This window comes from Diadema antillarum, unplaced genomic scaffold (assembly GCF_040938485.1).
Source record: "Diadema antillarum isolate AM-2024a unplaced genomic scaffold, OU_Dant_1.0 scf00000070, whole genome shotgun sequence".
NCBI classification, from domain to species: domain Eukaryota; kingdom Metazoa; phylum Echinodermata; class Echinoidea; order Diadematoida; family Diadematidae; genus Diadema; species Diadema antillarum.
In genome coordinates, this window is record NW_027270959.1 from 743,328 (window position 1) to 761,903 (window position 18,576).

Here is an 18,576-nt window from a genome sequence, read left to right on the forward strand (position 1 = left end):
GATAGATAGAGAGATAGATAGATAGATAGACAGACAGACAGACAGACAGGAGATACAGATAGCTAGATACATAGATAGATAGATCAATAGAAAAATAGATAGATAGATAGATATATAGATAGATAGATAGATAGATAGATAGATGGATAGGCAAGGAGAGAGAGAGAGAGGTAGAGAACTGTATATAATTTGCATTTGATTGGAAATTAAATTTCCAGATGTCACAGAAAGCAGGCAGTATAATATACATGTAAAAGTACACCAAGTGTATAATTCTATACATATGAATATATCCTACGAATATTACACAACAACTATTCGATTTGGTAGAAAGAAGAAATACTTTTTCATCCTATCACAATGCAATATTTGGCGCCAAGAGATAGAATATATAATGAAATTGTGCATTGTTTGTGTCAGGGCCTAGTTAGCTAGCTATGTATAGATAAACACATAGAAAGACACGGGTCGAGAGCTGCAAAATGCTTAAAAGTACGCTAAGTGTATCATCCTTCTAAATTGGCAAACTTATAATGTACCCTATATCACTTTGGTTAAGAAAATTTGTCGTTCCAACATAATTATCACGGTGCATTGTTTGTGTCAAGATCCTAGCTGGAGCATATGGATAGATAGATAGATAGATAGATAGACAGATAGATGGATAGATAGATAGATAGATAGATAGATAGATAGACAGATAGATGGATGGATGGATGGATGGATAGATATAGATAGATAGATAGATAGATAGATAGATAGATAGATAGATAGATAGACAGATAGATGGATGGATGGATAGATAGATAGATAGATAGATAGATGGATGGATAGATGGATAGATGGATAGATAGATGGATAGATAGATAGATAGATAGACAGATAGATGGATGGATGGATAGATTGATATATAGATAGATAGATAGATAGATAGATAGATAGATAGATGGATGGATGGATAGATACATAACACACATACACACACGTGCACAGAAAAACTATTGCCTCGAGATCAGATGCAGAAAACAGATAAAACAGGGATGTCTTGTGAATTGGCAAACTTATTAATATAATACAAATGAATAATAATAATGAATAATGAATAACATCTATATAGCGCTTAATACTGATGTTTCTAAGCGCATTGATCCGGAAAAAAGAAAAAAAAAAGAAGTACAACATTAATACAACGTAATAATATTATCCGATTTGATGGAGAAAAAAATTTTCCAACCAACTACTTTGCATAATATTGTGCCGAGAGATATTAGAAAAAATGGCGCATTGCTTGTGCCAAGAGCTAGCTATCGATAGATAGAAGAAATATAACACTTTGGTAAGTACTAGTACACCAAGAAATGTGCCATCCCAATAAATAAGACTGGCAAAGGTACAACTAATACAATGATGATCACGGGATTTGGCTGAGTGAAATGCCGTTACAACCGATCACAGTGCATTGCTTGTGCTATGTGAGGTGGATAATAGATGATATAAAGAAAGAAACAATGTACAGTATATTGCTTTCGTACCAAGAGCAAGATTGACAGAAAGCTAGTGAAATTCCGATGTAGTTACCATTAGGATTGCGCTTTGGTTGAATTTGTTTGATAAGTTGCTCTACGGGTGAATAAACCCAAAGCCGAATACTTATAAGTTGACATAATATTAGAACATACACTTTTACAAGTAAGATGACAGCTATCTGCACCAAATGAAACTGGTCTGGTGCGTAAGTGAAAGATGATATGAAAATAATATGCATGGCATAGATACGTAATCCATTTATCAAACAGAGTGTATCAACATTCTCAATTCATAAAGTTTATACAATTGCCGACTGCCAAATCTAAAGACGAGCATTATTCACACAGAGATTCTTACACTCGATTAAATCGACTAATAACGAAGGAGTTATATACGTAAAGACTTCATGTCTCCATCTCAAATTGCAAAGAAGATTGTGAATGCAGCAATTAAGAAATGAAATTTGAGAGATTTGAAATTTGAAGAGAAATTCGAGATATATATAATAAGGACGCGTGAGAACATTCGCTTCAATTAATCAATAAAATTTGTATTACACTTTGTCTACAGTTAACATGATGCCAACATCAAAGTCATCATCAGATGCTATCGTAAGGTGAAGATGACTGATGACACAAGACTATCTTCACCTCTGCCCATCTTGATACCAAACGTTTTGACATGATTGTCGTGAACGAGTCCTTGAGATTAACACAGCATACGTGCAGCAAGTGTGATTATTCACAATATTTAGAAAGAATCATATTACTAGTAGTGTATTTCTTTACTTTTCCTGTAACGGTAACATCAGCTTAAGAAAGTGCACCATCATTGAGGTAAGACTTTGGTTCGAACATCGTGTCTTGAGCATCGTGATCAGGCAAGGTTTTCTGCACTGTTTGCGAAGTGCTTATCGGCTACATTCGACAGACCTGCGTCGATTAATTTCTGCCTCAGTAACCATGGCAACGACTTCTCCCCGTCCTCTTCCACTCCTCTCCGCCAAGCTCGGAGCATTTCTAGCGCGCCTCCCTTACTTCCGGCGTACAACCGCCTGATCTCTTCCGCGTTGAAGCCGAAGGCCACTCCAAGGTTCTGCATGATGTCGGCACTTCCCGCGATATCCCTCGCCACACCCTTCATTGTGGTCTCAAAGTCAGTTGGTGCCGAGTTGTGTAAGATACTGCAAAGTAAGCAAGATAAGATCCTCTCACTTATTAGACATTGAAAGAGAAGGGATTTTCGTTTTAAAAGTGGAGATAGAGTGACAATAGGTCGTTAATTTCCATAGTTTTCTATATTATACAGATGTACGTACAGATGTCAAACGACATTTAAAAAGGTTTTTTTGGGGGACAAAATGTTAAGTATTCTAAATCTTAAATCTTCACTAACAGGAAAACAAAGCACACTATGCACAAAGTCTTGTTCCCCTTCTTATTGCTTTATGGCTACATTATATTTCACTTTTGACGGAGAAGTATTCGTGTATGCTTCAAATGGTAATCGAATGAAATTTCGTAGCAGGTTCCTACTCAGTACGTTGGAGGAATGATTGATACATGTTATGACAACGTAATGACAATGTAATGTACCTCGGTGAGAAAATATTTTGTCATGCCTTGCTAATCAGTGACACAGGTGATTTTATTTTGTATAAACCTTTAGTGAAAGCAGACAAACCTCTCCTTTCCCTTTCTCCTTGCAACTATCCTATCTCTATGCAAGTCATCCCTCCCTCCTATTCCCCTTCCGATGTATATTATATTATGTTATGCTACGGGGGCTGCACGCAAATCAAGCCACGCTTATAAATGCTGCAGTCCCTCTGTATTATTCATTGTTGTATGTTTTGTTGTACTCTTGCTGTACATTGTACAAAGGCAATGAAGAAGAAAATGCAACTTATATCTATGTTTGTATATGAATATGTATGTACATGATGATACAGAAACCAATAAATCAAATCAAATCAAATCAAATAAAAAAATGTTTGCCTTTTAAAAGAAATGTGTTGAGGATCATGGCAGTATGATTTGGACCGTTTACTTCCGGGAAAAAAATGCCCCGAGTCATACTGATATGCAGTTTTCTCTGAGGTTATTTAGTTATCATTCAAACAAACCTGTGACATTTCATCTCCATGACGTTCTATATAATATAGTGTGGAAATGCGTGTTTGTGAGTATCTCTGTGTGTCTGTGCAATGTCGCACTTCTGTGCACGTATGCAAACTGACACACTTACACGCACACACACACACACACACACACACATTTTTCCAAATGTCTGTCTTATTTCATTCGTTACTAAACATTTCACTTTGAATGTTTAATTATGCAAAATGAATATAAGAAACATTATAATTAATCATCTCCTCTCATATCAAGGTACACTTGAATCATTCTTCCTGAATATTAAGGTAAAAAAATAAATGTCCAAAATGTTCGATATAATAACTATATAATAATATCACACATCCACAAAAGTAAACAAACAAACAAACAAAGCATGATACATTGCTTACAAGGTCAAGACGATAGGAATAAGTGGTACCCCAGCCAACACGTAAAAGGTGAGAGTCGGTAGCGTGTGCACGGTGTGCGCGTAGACACCGAATGACATGACCTTTGCGATGAACTTCACCGTGTTTCCGATGCACGCCCCGTAAGTGAAGACGGACGCTGGACATAATAGCATGGTAGAACAAGGATAATTATTCACGATGTCACAGATATATGGTTGTATATTCAAGGAAAGTAGAGTGAGGTGAATTTTGAATCTTTATCAACTTTGGTTCTTTTGAAATTGCAAAGATGCAGTTCAGTCATGTCTGTGAAAACATCTTTAGTTGTATTTTAGTAGGCCTAAAAAGGGCAAATACTATTTCGTCATGATATCAAATACACATAATTGTCATAGACAACCTAATAACCTTACGGATCTTTATATGCTTTCTTTATTGAGTCTACCAAAAATGTCAGACGGATCCTTATACCTAATGAAAAGCTATTTTTCACCTGTTCGTTCATGAAAAAAAAAATGGAAGCAATATAATGTTATATGGGTATGTATGTGTATAGACATAGGATAGGTACATAATATGTATATTATGTATGTGAGCATGTATGCATGTATGCATACCATGTGCCTTACCATTACTGTGCACAATTATTAGCCATGATATATTTTGTTATTTCATGTCAGATAACCTCATGCAGAATACTTTATATTCATTCATTACTATTTTCATAGTGCATATTCGGTCATTACTATGGCAAAGGCAATTGAACGTGTTAACTTTAATATTATTATCATATCATATTTATTATCATTACTATTATTGTAAAGTAGTTGGAGTGGTACACATACACTCTGTAATTTTCCCCTTTCCCCCTACCCTTCCCTATCTCTCTCTCTCTCTCTCTCTCTCTCTCTCTCTCTATCCCCTATTCTATCCAGAGTAGCTAAGCATAGAGTCTCCATACCGTCAAGCCTCGGCTTATTTTGGAGACCCTTCTGTTTACCCTAAGCTGTTTGTATTTGTCTTGTTTTGTACTAAAAAACAATGTGTTCGATATACTGTTTGTCATAAATGACTTGTACATATCTGATGTAACGGAATTAAGCAGAAATAAATCAAATCAAATCAAATCAAATCAAATCAAATCAAATCAAATATTTCTCAGAATAGGCCACTATACAATGCTAGATAGATGGTGTATTACAAAAGTTAATATTGTACTTATTATCACTATAATTATTTTATGTATAATAACGTGACGACGTACAGATTGCATTGCAGTAAATAATTTGCATTGCAGTACACCAATTTCTAACAGTTTTGTAGATTGAATGGTTGGAATGATAGTATGAGATAATATACGATGCAATGGTCTTTGAAATTTTATAAATTATTGTATTCCAGGAATGGTCTTGAGGTTACAAGCACATAATAGAGCCTAATGTTCAGCATCAGCAATGATCAGCCTTTCTGATGTCACAGTGTCGCCTTCGCGGAAATTTCTGAAATGAAATTCTTGAAATTTTTGAATAAAAATTAGAATATATAAGGCACGAGTTTCTCTGGCAAGTTTTTGTTTTATTTTTTATTCTTTTATTTTTATTTTTTTTAACCTTAACAGGTGTGTACGACCATTAGGGCTTGGCCTGATAAAATTGCGGGTAGTAGGACCTACCCGATTACAGTGGGTTATTCCGAAAGAGTCGTTATTCTGAAAGTTATTTTTTAAATCCGAAAACGCGATAAGGTTCGTCATTCAGAAGGTTCGTTAGTACACACGTTTCTGTTTGATTTTCGGATTAACGAGCATCTATAGGAATACGGAATTTGTGTGTTTTAGAATAACATCCCTTCCGAATGACAAGCGTCACCCGTGTGAAGATGAATTGGAGAACTGGGGCCACCCTTGAAGATTGCTATGGAGGATTAATCTCTTACCTTGCTCGTGCTCGTCCACCATCTTGGACATGAGACCGCGGACTAGCGGGGCGATGAAGCTGGACATCGCACCGGCTACCACGCCTGTATAGACGACGATGACGGGTGGTAGGAACAGAAATTTTAAGGGAGAGAGAAAAGATCAGCGTACACGGATTATTAAAGTAGATGTATTCAATACACAGGGGCGTATAGACAGCGGGGGGAGGGGAGGGGGTATGCATCCCCCAGTTCACAAGGTGGGGAGGACATTGTATAATCATTAAAAACAAAAATACATAAGTTCCACACTCTCTCCTTTGTTCCAGCGCTGTAAACTTAGTACACATGAAAACACACACGCGGAAATAGAGGTGATTATATTGCAGATACCACAACAATTATAGCCATTCGTAATGTCCATCAACATTCATATTTTCCCTTCTTTTTGATTGAAAATTTTCCAAATATTCACATACAAGTGTGCACCAGATCGTTCAATTTCAGTTCTAAAAATGCAAAAGCTCTATTCGTGTTGGAGGGGGATACACCCTTCCACATCCTTCCCATATCTATCCATTTACGTAAAGCAATGACGCAGACGCGGAAAATGACGCGACAAAATACCACATTAGCCATTCACGTTGCATTGAATTTTCATTTTTCTTACTAAAACCAGGGAGGTGTGAGACACACCTCCCTGCTAAAACTTTTCGATTGACAATATTATTTCAAGCCTCCCTAGAGAAGAAAGTGTGTACCAAATCGGCGAATTTCAGTTTTAAAAGTGTTACAACTCCATACCCTCCCCTTTGGTCCACTTCCCATAATAGACTCATAGTACAAAATGAAGACACACACACGGATTGCAGATTGTACTACTAAGCCATGTCCTTGATTATTAGTTTTTACTATCTTTCGATTAAATTTTTCCAAATACCCCCCCCCCCAAATAACGCACTAGATTATTGAATTTCAGTGCTAATAAAATGTTAAATACCCCCTCCCTACCTGGAGTATTTCCCACAAAACATTGAATTATTCTTCCTTCCACTTTTCATAGATAGATTGTGCTCATTAATGTCCTGATGTAAATTTGGGAGATGTCAATTAAAATGGGCTGGAATAACACTACAAACGACGACCCCCTTGTACGGCTTTTCTCGGGGACTGCATTGTCGACTTTATTCATCTCTCGCATTATGTGCACAATAGAAGTAAGCTTCTTTTTCATTAAGGGGGGGGGCACAAAAGGATGCCCCTTCGAGGCGCTGTTTAGTTTTGTATTTTGAAAGCCTTTTCTTATCGGCATGACGGAATAGCATACTATCGTTTGTCGACAGACCTTCTCATCATGCGCATGCATTACATGAGAAAAGTGACTTTTCTTTTTTTCTCTCTCAATTTGGGTTCGAATGACTCAAAAAACAGGTGACCTCTTGAGTGGCGTATTAGTTTTGTATTTTGTTAATGACATTAATTAAATGCTTTGTCGACAGCATTTTAATATTTTTCGCATACCAGCGCATAATTTGCGTATATATAGGCAGGCGGGTTTTTCATTTGTGTGTGTATGTGTGTGCGTGTGTGTGTGTGTGTGTGTGTGTTTTGTTTTTGTTTTTGTTTTTGTTTTTTTTTTGGGGGGGTTATTTTTTTTTTTGAAAGGAGGGGGGGGGGGGTTAAAACTAAAGGCCCGAATTCACGAAGGTGGTACAATCTTTGTCCATGAACAAAGATTTTACCACCTTCTTGAATTCAGGCCAAAGGGCCGATCAATTTCGAAGACTGGAGCAGTGAGAAGGGCACAAGACTATAAAGCAACACGCAATTTGGGGTACATTTTCAGTTAGGAGGCACTAGACTACCCGGGTATACCCAATTTCGATCACAGGGGTAGGCTCCTATAGCTACTTTTCTATGTGGTGAGTCAAAATCAGAAAAATGGCTCATTTTGGTTAGTCCCAAAGGGGGGGGGGGAGGGGGAGACTAACCCTCAGGGGTTTGGAGATGCAGCATTTATAATGCACGACTGCAATCACACAATCCTGCAATCACAATCCTCTGTTCATTTTTCCCCTTTATCTCCTTCTGGTAAAAGCCCGAGTGCAAAACTGTATGGTGCACAATATCTTACCATGGGCTGCACGAATTGACAACACACACACATCAAAGTGCAAACAAGGAGACTGGTTCCATGTTAAGCTTAATTCTTTCCTACACGATACCTGACAAATATCATTGTCATGGTAATTCCTTCATAAGTCATTTTGAACCATGATTCCCAGTACATTGAAAATGCTGTATGACCTAGTTTAGTTCATGATCTCCAACAGTTCCTTCTATAGGTGAAATCAGCTATCCAGTATTCTTTACAAAACTCTTTCATAAGATTTACTTTCATGCCCTTCACCACTGTCCATTAGTCGAGTTTATTAAATCTGAATGGTGTTTGCATTTTCATTTTCCTGCATTCCAACAATGATAGATGATCTACGGTATAATACAGTATTCACTTCTAGCGGTGGGATGCATATTATCCTAACAAGCATCGTTGATTAAACACAATAATATGACTTGGTCCAGTAAAAATTCCGCGAGAGTTGCCTGAGGGGCTTTCATCCATGCGGAGTTTTTTTTTCTTCATTCTGAATTATATACGTATCATTTTTTTTTTCATTGGTGATAGATTGTCGCCACGTTCATTACTATACCAATACATATTGACTGTGTATGTAGAATAGATGAACGAACAAGACTGACTATATAGAAGCAAATTTTCAACATACATCTTAATACCTCTAACTCTTTTCCCCCTCTGGCTTGCAACATTTCGTATCTTCGTGTGAGAGCTTCGATCAACAGCGATGTAAAATAAGTTATAAAAGTGAGTCTAAACTCGTGTCAACCGATGTTTTGATGGTTTTAGACTAACTATTCATTTGTTATTTCTATTCATTGAGAGCATGGGCATAGCGTGACCAAGCGCAAAAGAAAATTATGGGCCTACTGGTGAGTAAGATAACCACACTTACTTATATACAGAACCGTTGTAGTCTTTGCAAAAGCCGTTACCATGCTCATTGCCATCGCACTGAACAAGCTGGCGTACATCATCCAGTAATCATTGCTGAAGTAGTAGACTAACTGTCCACCGATAATCGATCCTGCAATGCGCCGAAAGAAAACACAAAATTGTCAATCATCTTTCCTCAGTCAGTATAAAATCACGGATTAGTCATCCTTCAAACCGATTCGTGCAAAAACATGCAGAGTGAGATATTATTAGAGAGAGAAAAAAACATAGAGTGAAATAGAGAGAAGAGACTGTATGCCCTGTGCAAGCGTATACTCCGTCTATCAATAGAAGTACAATCTATGAAATTTGCTATTAGAAAAAAAACACTACTATGCAAGTAATTACAATGTCTCAAACATATCTATCACCAGAAATGGCGTTCACAGAAATGTCTTTCAGAGTAAACACGAGGTAGAAACTTGGTAAGAACGGGACTGCTGTAAATCTTTCCAATACAGAGTTTCATAGTCGGCGTTCTTGTTTCTGCTTTTGTTAACGTTTGACACGTCCCCTATACCTCCATCCCATCCTACCCGTTTGATTCGAGATGAAATTGACCTTTATGACTGTAAGTGTGTATCATTGTCTTTCCAGTGCAGATATATAATCCATCACAAGCCAATTAATGAACCAGGTTTTATTTACTGTTCATCAGGGCGTCACATATTTCCTGACATAGATAGAAACTACGTCTTTGCCCGTCCATGCTTACCTACTCCCGGAAGCACCAAGGACGCAGCTGAGAAGAAGCCAACGTCGAGGGCTGACCAGCAGAAAGGCTCCGCGAGCCCGTGGAGCACGACGACGCTCTGACAACCGGACACGCTGATGAGGCCGAACAAGAGCACGCAGCCTGCGGCGACCAGCTTGGCGCTGCGGGAACGGTTGGCAAGGCTGAAGAGGCTGCAAGTACTACCCGTCCCTTTTCCCTCCGCTGCATCCGTCGCGGCGGCAGTCGTTTTGACAGCGGCATCCTTGTCCTTATCGACTGTTTCGATCAGGATAAATGGCGAAGCAGCGTACAATAATGCTAAAACCAGCAGAATGAGCGATAGCCAATACGATGATTCGTATCCGAAGTAAGAAATGAGATACCCATTCGATATCTGACTGGATCCGTTACCAAAAAAATACACGACCTCGGTGACTGCAATCCGCAGTGTCCTTTGTTTTTTGTCCGTGGTGTCCGCTATGTACGTTTGGGCCCCGGCGAAGAGGAGAACCACGCCACCAGATATCCCTTGGAACAACTCGGCAAGGTAGAACGTCCACAGAGGAAAATGAAAGTAAGAAATGAGAAGGAACAAGACGCACTGAACGATGAACCCTACACAGGGCACCAGCATTGTGACCTTTCTTCCGACGACGTTACTGATGGCGCCAACGAAAACGGTGGTGAAAAACGCGGGAAACGTCGAAATCGCGTAGAGGTACAAACTCCATACGGCCGTCTGACGTTGAATCTCGTCTTCAACCTCAGTGTGATTGGCATGGGCGCACAGCGACTCAGTCGTAGAGTTGGTTACGCCGAAGCTAAAGGGCTGGTGATGCTCCTCGCTGATGCGAGCTTTCAGGTACTGCAGCCTCGTTACGATCATGGCTTTCCTGGCCAGTGCTACGAACAGCAGTACAGGCTCGACGGTGATCCACCTTGATCGAGCACGAGCACGATTTCCATTTCCTTTCAGGGCGTCCTCAACGACCTCACGACTTTGGACTTCATCCGCGAGGGACGGCGACATGGCCGTGCAAAGTAACGCCGCGCTCTCTTCCTAAGTCCTGCAAAATATCACATAAAAAAAGAAAGTAATTATCTGTAATTGCACAGTTTTGCAATTTGCATACTTGTTACAATCGTTGTACTTTTGTTTGTTTGTTTGCTTGCTTGCTTGTTTATCTATTTTTCTATTAATTCTGTCCGAAAGCTACGATGAAAAATGTACATAGGCCGACTCATGCAAAATCAAAATATTGAATTCATTAAAAATTAACTCATTTTCCATTTCAGAGTCATTTTCTTTGATAAGATCTATCTCTGCTTTTTCAAGGGGTCCTGTAAATTACATAAACATCGACAAAACGTAGACATAATTCATCCCAAAAAGGCAAGTGAATACACCAATAGAATTAACGTAAAAGCACATCGACAACCAATCGGCGACCAAAATTTGCACAACGGTGCAGACCGGTTAGCGACCGGTTGCCGACAGGTAGACGACGGTTTCCAAACCATTTGGCGTCAACCGACCGAGCCTTGCTGGAACTTGCAAACATTTTGCTAAAAACAAAAACATCAGGACAAAAACAAAACAAAACAAAGCAAAAAAAGAATGAAAATGAAGATGAATAGGTGACTGTTTCACAGAAAGGTTTAGAAATGGCATCTGATTTGCGACTTCATGAAGACCACTAGAAATCGGTCGCCGATTGGTTGGTTAAATCTCGTCGGTAATCACTGTGTCTTGGCAAATCAAAATTAATGGTCAGCAATTGGTTACCGAATAAAGAGCTCCATGCTACGGATCAGAATTCACTGAATACCAGTTCTGGATAGTTTGGCGACCTATCTACGGCTTTTTACGACCAATTAAGTTCTAGAAAAAAAAAACACTTTTGGCGACAGACTTGGTCTGGAAAAGGATTTTCGATGCAGCATCGCAAACCTCCAGCGGGTATTTTCACGATAATCAAATAATCATTATTTGTTCCTGGTTTAGGAAGAGCAAGTGCATCACCTGTCCTCAAACCATAACTACAAAACACTCACTTATGTCACTTTCTTCCATAGGTCTTAGTGCCGTATTGTGTAAACTCTTATAAACAAAATTATGATATTGCATGTTTCAATCTTCGCATTTCCAGTAGTTTTTTTAGTTTACGGCGAGACAGATGGGTGATTGAGGTGAGATGTGAACGTTTCTATAAAAAATGCTCTGGGATATAACCTCCCCAAAGAGCTACTAAGTAGCTCTTTGCCCTAAACCTTCCCTGGAGGTGCTACCTTGCATGCGCCCTCACACCTCATTACAGCAGATTAACAAAGTGTTAACCACTTTTAATTTCTAACAAAGACAAGCAAAACATTTAGTACTTCAACTAAACATTTAGTTTTAGCAAAACGTTTACCATTCTAATGTGGAACGGATAGAAATCAATGATTGAAAACACGAATGATTGAAACATCATTCTGATGTGGACATTATGCAAACTCACTTTTTTAAACATGCGCAAAAAGGATCCGCCGCAATGCAGGAAAATGAACACACTCCCAAAGTACAGTCTGTGTGACCACTCTCTCTCATTACTAAAAACGAAGAGGACTTGAAATGCTGTCGTCCTTCTCTGAGTAACGTTGATCTCTCTTTGAAACGTCAAACGGGGGCGCTCAGTTGGCATGTCGCATTTTCATATGACGTCACTCGTGGTTTTACAGTGATAACAAAATACAATAAAAGATTTTCGGCAAAGTCGGAGAAGGAAAGCTACGCGTAACTCGGTGCGCTCAAGCGAGGAAGAGGCAGAAAGGTGTACGGTGGTTTTATTCTGATCAATTTCTATGAAGCCTGTTCATATCCTTACTCGTCGTTTATTATGTGTTTGTTTCCACTTTGTGAAATTTTGTTAGTGTCTTTGCTCGTTACTTGCTTGTTTTTATCGACAGATAAAAACAAGCAAGTGAGTTGGCTCAGTCTGTAGCGCGTCTGCCTGACGATCCTTTAAGGGCCAGGGTTCGAACCCGAGTCTGGACTGAGCAATGTTGTGTGTAGAGTGATAAGCATAAAGATAGTAGAGATAACTAATGCGTCTTTGGCATATACCGTCCCCTCTAGCAAGACGCAAAACACTCTGTCCCTCGGATAGGACATAAAATTGAGGTCCCGTGTATGAGAGAGTAACAACTCATGCACGTAAAAGATCCCGCTCATTCATTCATCGTAAAGAGCAGGGTGTTTAACCCGATGAAGTGGTCTCACCTCACATCCAACTGGACCCCATGGAAGACCAGCTTAACGTAGCTGGATATGGGCTCTCCAGCCAGCTTCTCAGATGGAAATGAACAAACAAACAAAACAAACAGACAGATGATATGAGGTGCAGATTTTTTTTTTATTCTCGGGCATGACAACGAGACTACTCAAACAAAACTTAGATTATTTCAGTAAGCTTGTGTCTATCACTTTCCAGATGACTTCATTAATCTATCTAAATCATGAATCTGCTGGTAATGGGTGTTCAAACCATCATACCGGGTGATGTTCGTTATTCCGAAGGTTCGCTATTCCGAAGGTTCGTTATTCCGAAGGTTCATTAATCCGAAACACACAAATTCCCTATACCTAGAGGTTCGTTAATCCGAAAATGAAAAAGGGTTTGTTAATCCGAACAATTGTGGCGTTACTCCGAAGGTTCGTTATTCCGAAGATTTGTTAATCCGAAAATGAAATTCGGAATAACGAACCTTCGGAATAACGAATCTTCGGACTGAAGAGCCTTTGGAATAACGAACCTTCGGAATAACGAGCTGTAACCGTTTATACCGTCGCAGAATAACTCTGACTAAGTAGATTTCAACCTCAGGGATAGCTGTACGTTCGCCATTTCGTCTTTCCTGCTGTGAACGTTTTAAAAAAGGTAAATGCTTTTTCACAGAAAACCGGAAAGGAAAGCAATTTGCCTGAATATCTTACAACGTTAAGAAAATTGGGAGTCAGTAATGCATTAATTTTGCAGTAAACATGCAACAGGTAATCGATGTGTGTAGTGAATAGGGTTGGAAAATTATTATTGTCAATTCTATTCCTTGTTGGAGCCATCAACTTCGGATATAGACGAAGAACGTTATGGAGCGTTAGAATTCCAAAAATGTAAATACCGAAAATACCTTGGTCACAACCACACTGACAGACACATTTCATGAGACAATTATTTCATCGATTCACAAGACGTCATTCTAACATTATGTTTTTTAACATGATATATAGTTAAACTCGAATTCCTTTCTCTCTTAAAGTGCATCATCACGACTCTACGATAATTTCATTCTGAGGGAAAAACAATATTCTTTTCACTTCAATTCGAAAAAGATATGAATTTTGGTGAAGATCTTTAATAGGCGTGTCTTTACCATCCAATCTACAACTGTGATTTGCATACTCTCTCTGTGTTATGTTAAGGAGCTTTAATTGAAGTTTCTCAGGCTATATTACGGAAAAGAGAAATTGGAAAGGGATAGTAAGACAGAGAAAACGAAGACGAGTGTATATATGTGTGTGTGTGTGTGTGTGTGTGTGTGCGTGCGTTTTCTTTTGTCATTAAAAAGTGAGTGTGTGCAAGTGTGTGTGTGTGTGTGTGCTAGTATGTGTGTGTGTGTGTGCGTGTGCGTGCATGTGTGATGGAGAGTGAGAGGGACGGGCTCGTACGAGATATAGTCGTATCATCCGATCTACCATGAAACCATGCTTCAATTTCAAAAGCCTGATGTAAGCTATTATGACTATCCTTTATTGACATGGAAGCCAAAGAAAAGAGCGACGCTAACGGTGAGATATCGATCGATGTCTCTACAAAAAAAAGAAGAAAGAAAAAAGGATGACAGTCAAAGCGACGGCACTCTACAGAGAAGCTCTGTGACGTAAATTTGTTCATTGTTGAAAAGGGGGTGGGGGTCCATGGGGAAAAGAAGAACGCGTCACAACACGGTCGATTTCCGTTTCGCGAGAAAAATTCTTGTTTCTTATCGACAGGACATTTTCCTTGATCTTAACGTCATAGAGCCTTGACCATTGTCAATGTCTCTTCGGTCGAGGACAGTCCAATGGACAACTACCTTCTGCATATTGATGATGAAGAGCTAGATACCTGGTAACAGTCAATGCGATGAATTCCTAGAAGAGTGCGTCATGCTGTCCTGCTGTTTACAAAACACATTCCTTCTGGTAATAGCAACACGAGAGGAAAATATTTTTATTTCAACTTGATTTCATTTTATTCATCTTTATAGCTTTTGAGGTTAGCGTTATGTCACAGTGGTCGTAGTGGAAAGTTTGAAAGAAAGCATTTGAACAAATCAACAGAAGTCAAAGTATAGTTGGATTACAGGATGGTCTTCACGTATAGAAGGAAACAAAAAATTCAAATCTTTATCATAATGGAGTTTTCAGAAATGTTTAGCAGCTTCTTGGGTTTCTTTACGGCGTTCCTGTTGTTGAATTCTGTTCTCGATGTCATTTGACTCGATCTAATGATGATGAGTATGCAGTTATTATAGTTTCCTGTTTTCATTTCAAAGAAACTTCAGAAAGAATTAAGGCATCTTCACTCTATGTTCAAGTTGACAGTGACAGAGAAAGTCCAAGCGAAGAGAATTATACAGAGCAACAAATTGATAGATAGATAGATAGATAGATAGATAGATAGATAGATAGATAGATAGATAGATAGATACAGCTGAATGATTAGATTCATGAATTAATAGACGCAGGTGAGAACCTATCTAAGTCACTAAGTAAATAATTTAAACAATGATTACTAATGACGTGAAAGAAAAAAAGTACGCCACATCAACCCTTGGAAATTGGGTAGTTTAATCTTTGGAAATGGCAATTTCTATTCTCGAGATTAATAAGGGAGTACTTTTGAATTGCTATTTTTTTTTTAATATTACTTTCAGGAGGTAAACAAGAATCAATTATGAGCTTATTGTGTATACACTTGAAACTCCCTCAAACAAGACTTGAGTAATCACTTTCATTAATTTTCAGTTTTTGTAAATATACTTTGACTAGTTAGATCATTCCTACATCTTTTGCAGTTAAACTAATAGTTTTTAGTTAATTCTTTTCAATTCAGATCAAATCTTCGTGACATTCCTGACGTCAAGACATTAGAATCACAAAGATAAGAAGCTGGGTATGATAGAAAAAGGTAAATATGTCATACTCTCCATATTTTTCATTTCCGGGTATGTTCACTCCATACAGAAAACTGTAAAAATATTAATGAGTTGCTATTCCTACTAACCGTGACCAGAGTGTGAGGTGAAGTTGTGTTGTCCCTTTGGAGTCGAGAGGAGATTATGGCGCCATTAAATCTTCAGACGTATTAGGGCCTAATTTTTGGGACAAATTATAGGTTTCGTGAAAACACATGAAACATAAAACCAAGCATTTTCCTACTAGAAGTCTGGATTGATGGACCCAATGATTTTTTTCGGTTCTTCTTTGCAGAAAATGCCTTCTAATTATCATGCAAGACCACAAGCAAGCCGACAATAAGTATCTGAACGTCAGCAAGTCATAGGTCATTTTAGCCCTCCACTTCAAATTAAGCTGTAACTGAGGTGGAACTGAGGTACACTAATGTCTTGGTGTATTTGAATGAAAACTATGGCTACCAATAAATGGAATTATTCCAGCAGGTGCATTAAGGTAGGACCTACAGGAGAATGTTTTTTTTTTTTCAACCAAAATAACAAATCCATTTTGCAGCACTTGCATGCAAATTTACCTCTTTGTACATGGCAGTTTTTAACAGATCTCAATCTAATTAAAAGATTAATCCACATTTTGAAAAATCTATGGATCAGACTCTCAGAGGTCATTTGGAAACCATTCGCATTATTGCTGACTGATGATGAACAGTGATGGCACCAACAGTAGGATCAGGGACTCTGGTTCCACCTCCCGCCTGGTTAAGGATCTTTGACTGCACTCTCAATGGTAGAGGGCGTGGTATGTTCAATTATTCAATAATACACCTCTCTGGCCACATCTGTTGTTCGTATTCTCTTCTCGGAAGATGTAAGTGTTATTGCTTGAATGTGTTTACAAGATGTTGACCTATCTAGACCATTAAATGTGAGAATATTGGCGGGTGATATTGTAAATGGGGCTTCTGAGTGATAAAGATGCATCCATCATTACACCATGCATCCCATGCAAGATGTTAGTTTCGCATATATTCAGCAAGCAACCACTGACACAGTCCCATACCTTGCATTTTGTGTTCCTTCCAAGAATAACGTACAGTGCAATGCAGTGTAGACCGACATACCCATATCTGCCTCTTTGTTGTTGTTCGGTGGCCTAGCCCAGTAGGGGCCTGTTAACTGTTACCGGTACTGTGCGGTCAGTAAATAATATGATTGGCCCCTCACAACAGACAGATACATATCTTCCATTCACTCTGCTGCATGCTGTGCGGACTTACTCGCTCGACGCACAACGACATTCAGACAAGTAGGACACGTCACGGACACGGGGTAGAATCACTACTACTACTTAGGATTTCCCATTTGTTCCCCTTTTATCCATTTTAACGTTAATTAAATAGAATCAGAAACAGTTCTAAATTCAATTTACATGTAACCAACCGTGATTGCCAACACTTATCAGATCAGACCCAAGGACAGAGTTAAGCTCATCAATTCATGATTTATTCCTCGAGGCCTATAATATACATAATACACTGCACTATTTTGCATGCTTTATTGGTTGATACAGTCTTGGTAGCAGTTCAAACCGCTGCGCTGAACATGTGTGCAGTGTGTGCAAATATGTGTACTCTTTAAAAACACAACCTGCCTGCCCATGATTTGACCACAACGATATCCAAAATTCAACGGCCTGCTACATGTAGTATCTACATAATGTATACGCTTTTGCGCACAGTTGAACCCTGGCCTGCCAGGGCAGGTTGAACTGTGATGCGGGCTACAGTATAGTATAAGCTGACCGCTGTTAAGTAGTGTTATTTTTTTGCGTAGGCCTGTGCCTACAGATATTTGCGAATGGGAGACTTGTGAATTGATAACGCTATCACTTCTTCAGCCTATTTGCTTTCATGTATGTCATCACCACCAATGAAATATGACTTTTTTTTTGTGCCAACATGTTTTGTGAAATTATGTGGGTTTTTTTTTATAAAACTGCTATCATTCTGTTCAGATCATATATGTGGATATTGCACTTTTAGAAATGCTTGCACAGTATTTGCACAAGAGGGCCACTGCAAGTCATTAACATTTCATTGTGAACACTACATTTTGAGCCACTTATTTTCTGCTCAATCCTTACACCAATTAACAAATCTGACCCTCATGCGTCAGGGGTAAGCTTGTGAGGATTGGACTCTCAATCATGCTTTCATTTCTATCCATCCTATTTGAGCCGTTTGACAGTCTGTAACAGATAAGTTATCTATGACTCTAACATTAATTTGTCATTTTAATCTCTCTCTGTCTGTATGTTTTACTTGCCTCTCTAACCCTTCACTGTGATCACTAAATACATTTTGTGCCATTACAGCGAAATGATTCATTGATGTGTATGAAGTCTCGGTCACAACACGCCATATTTGCAAGCGGTTGCTGTCTACTAACAAATATGTGGGCAAAATTTGGGGATCCGTACGTAGTAAGTACTACGAGTACCGCCTCAATACGGATTTTGGACCATGCAGACACCCGTAGCACTTTTAGAACATGGAGATGCATTCGGGCTATGGATTCATACTAAATATTTATGGGTTGATG

General features: G+C 38.8%; 1 protein-coding gene across 1 annotated transcript; it reads right to left on the reverse strand.

Moving 5' to 3' along the window:
• Window positions 1-2,403: 2,403 nt before the first annotated feature.
• Window positions 2,404-10,786, reverse strand: LOC139716801 (proton-coupled folate transporter-like). Its single transcript, XM_071628333.1, has 5 exons — window positions 9,757-10,786; window positions 9,001-9,132; window positions 5,990-6,073; window positions 4,055-4,211; window positions 2,404-2,710 (listed from the first exon to the last, which is right to left on the reverse strand). The coding sequence occupies exons 1-5, from the start codon at window positions 10,784-10,786 to the stop codon at window positions 2,404-2,406; spliced, it is 1,710 nt and encodes a 569-aa protein (XP_071484434.1).
• Window positions 10,787-18,576: the final 7,790 nt, after the last annotated feature.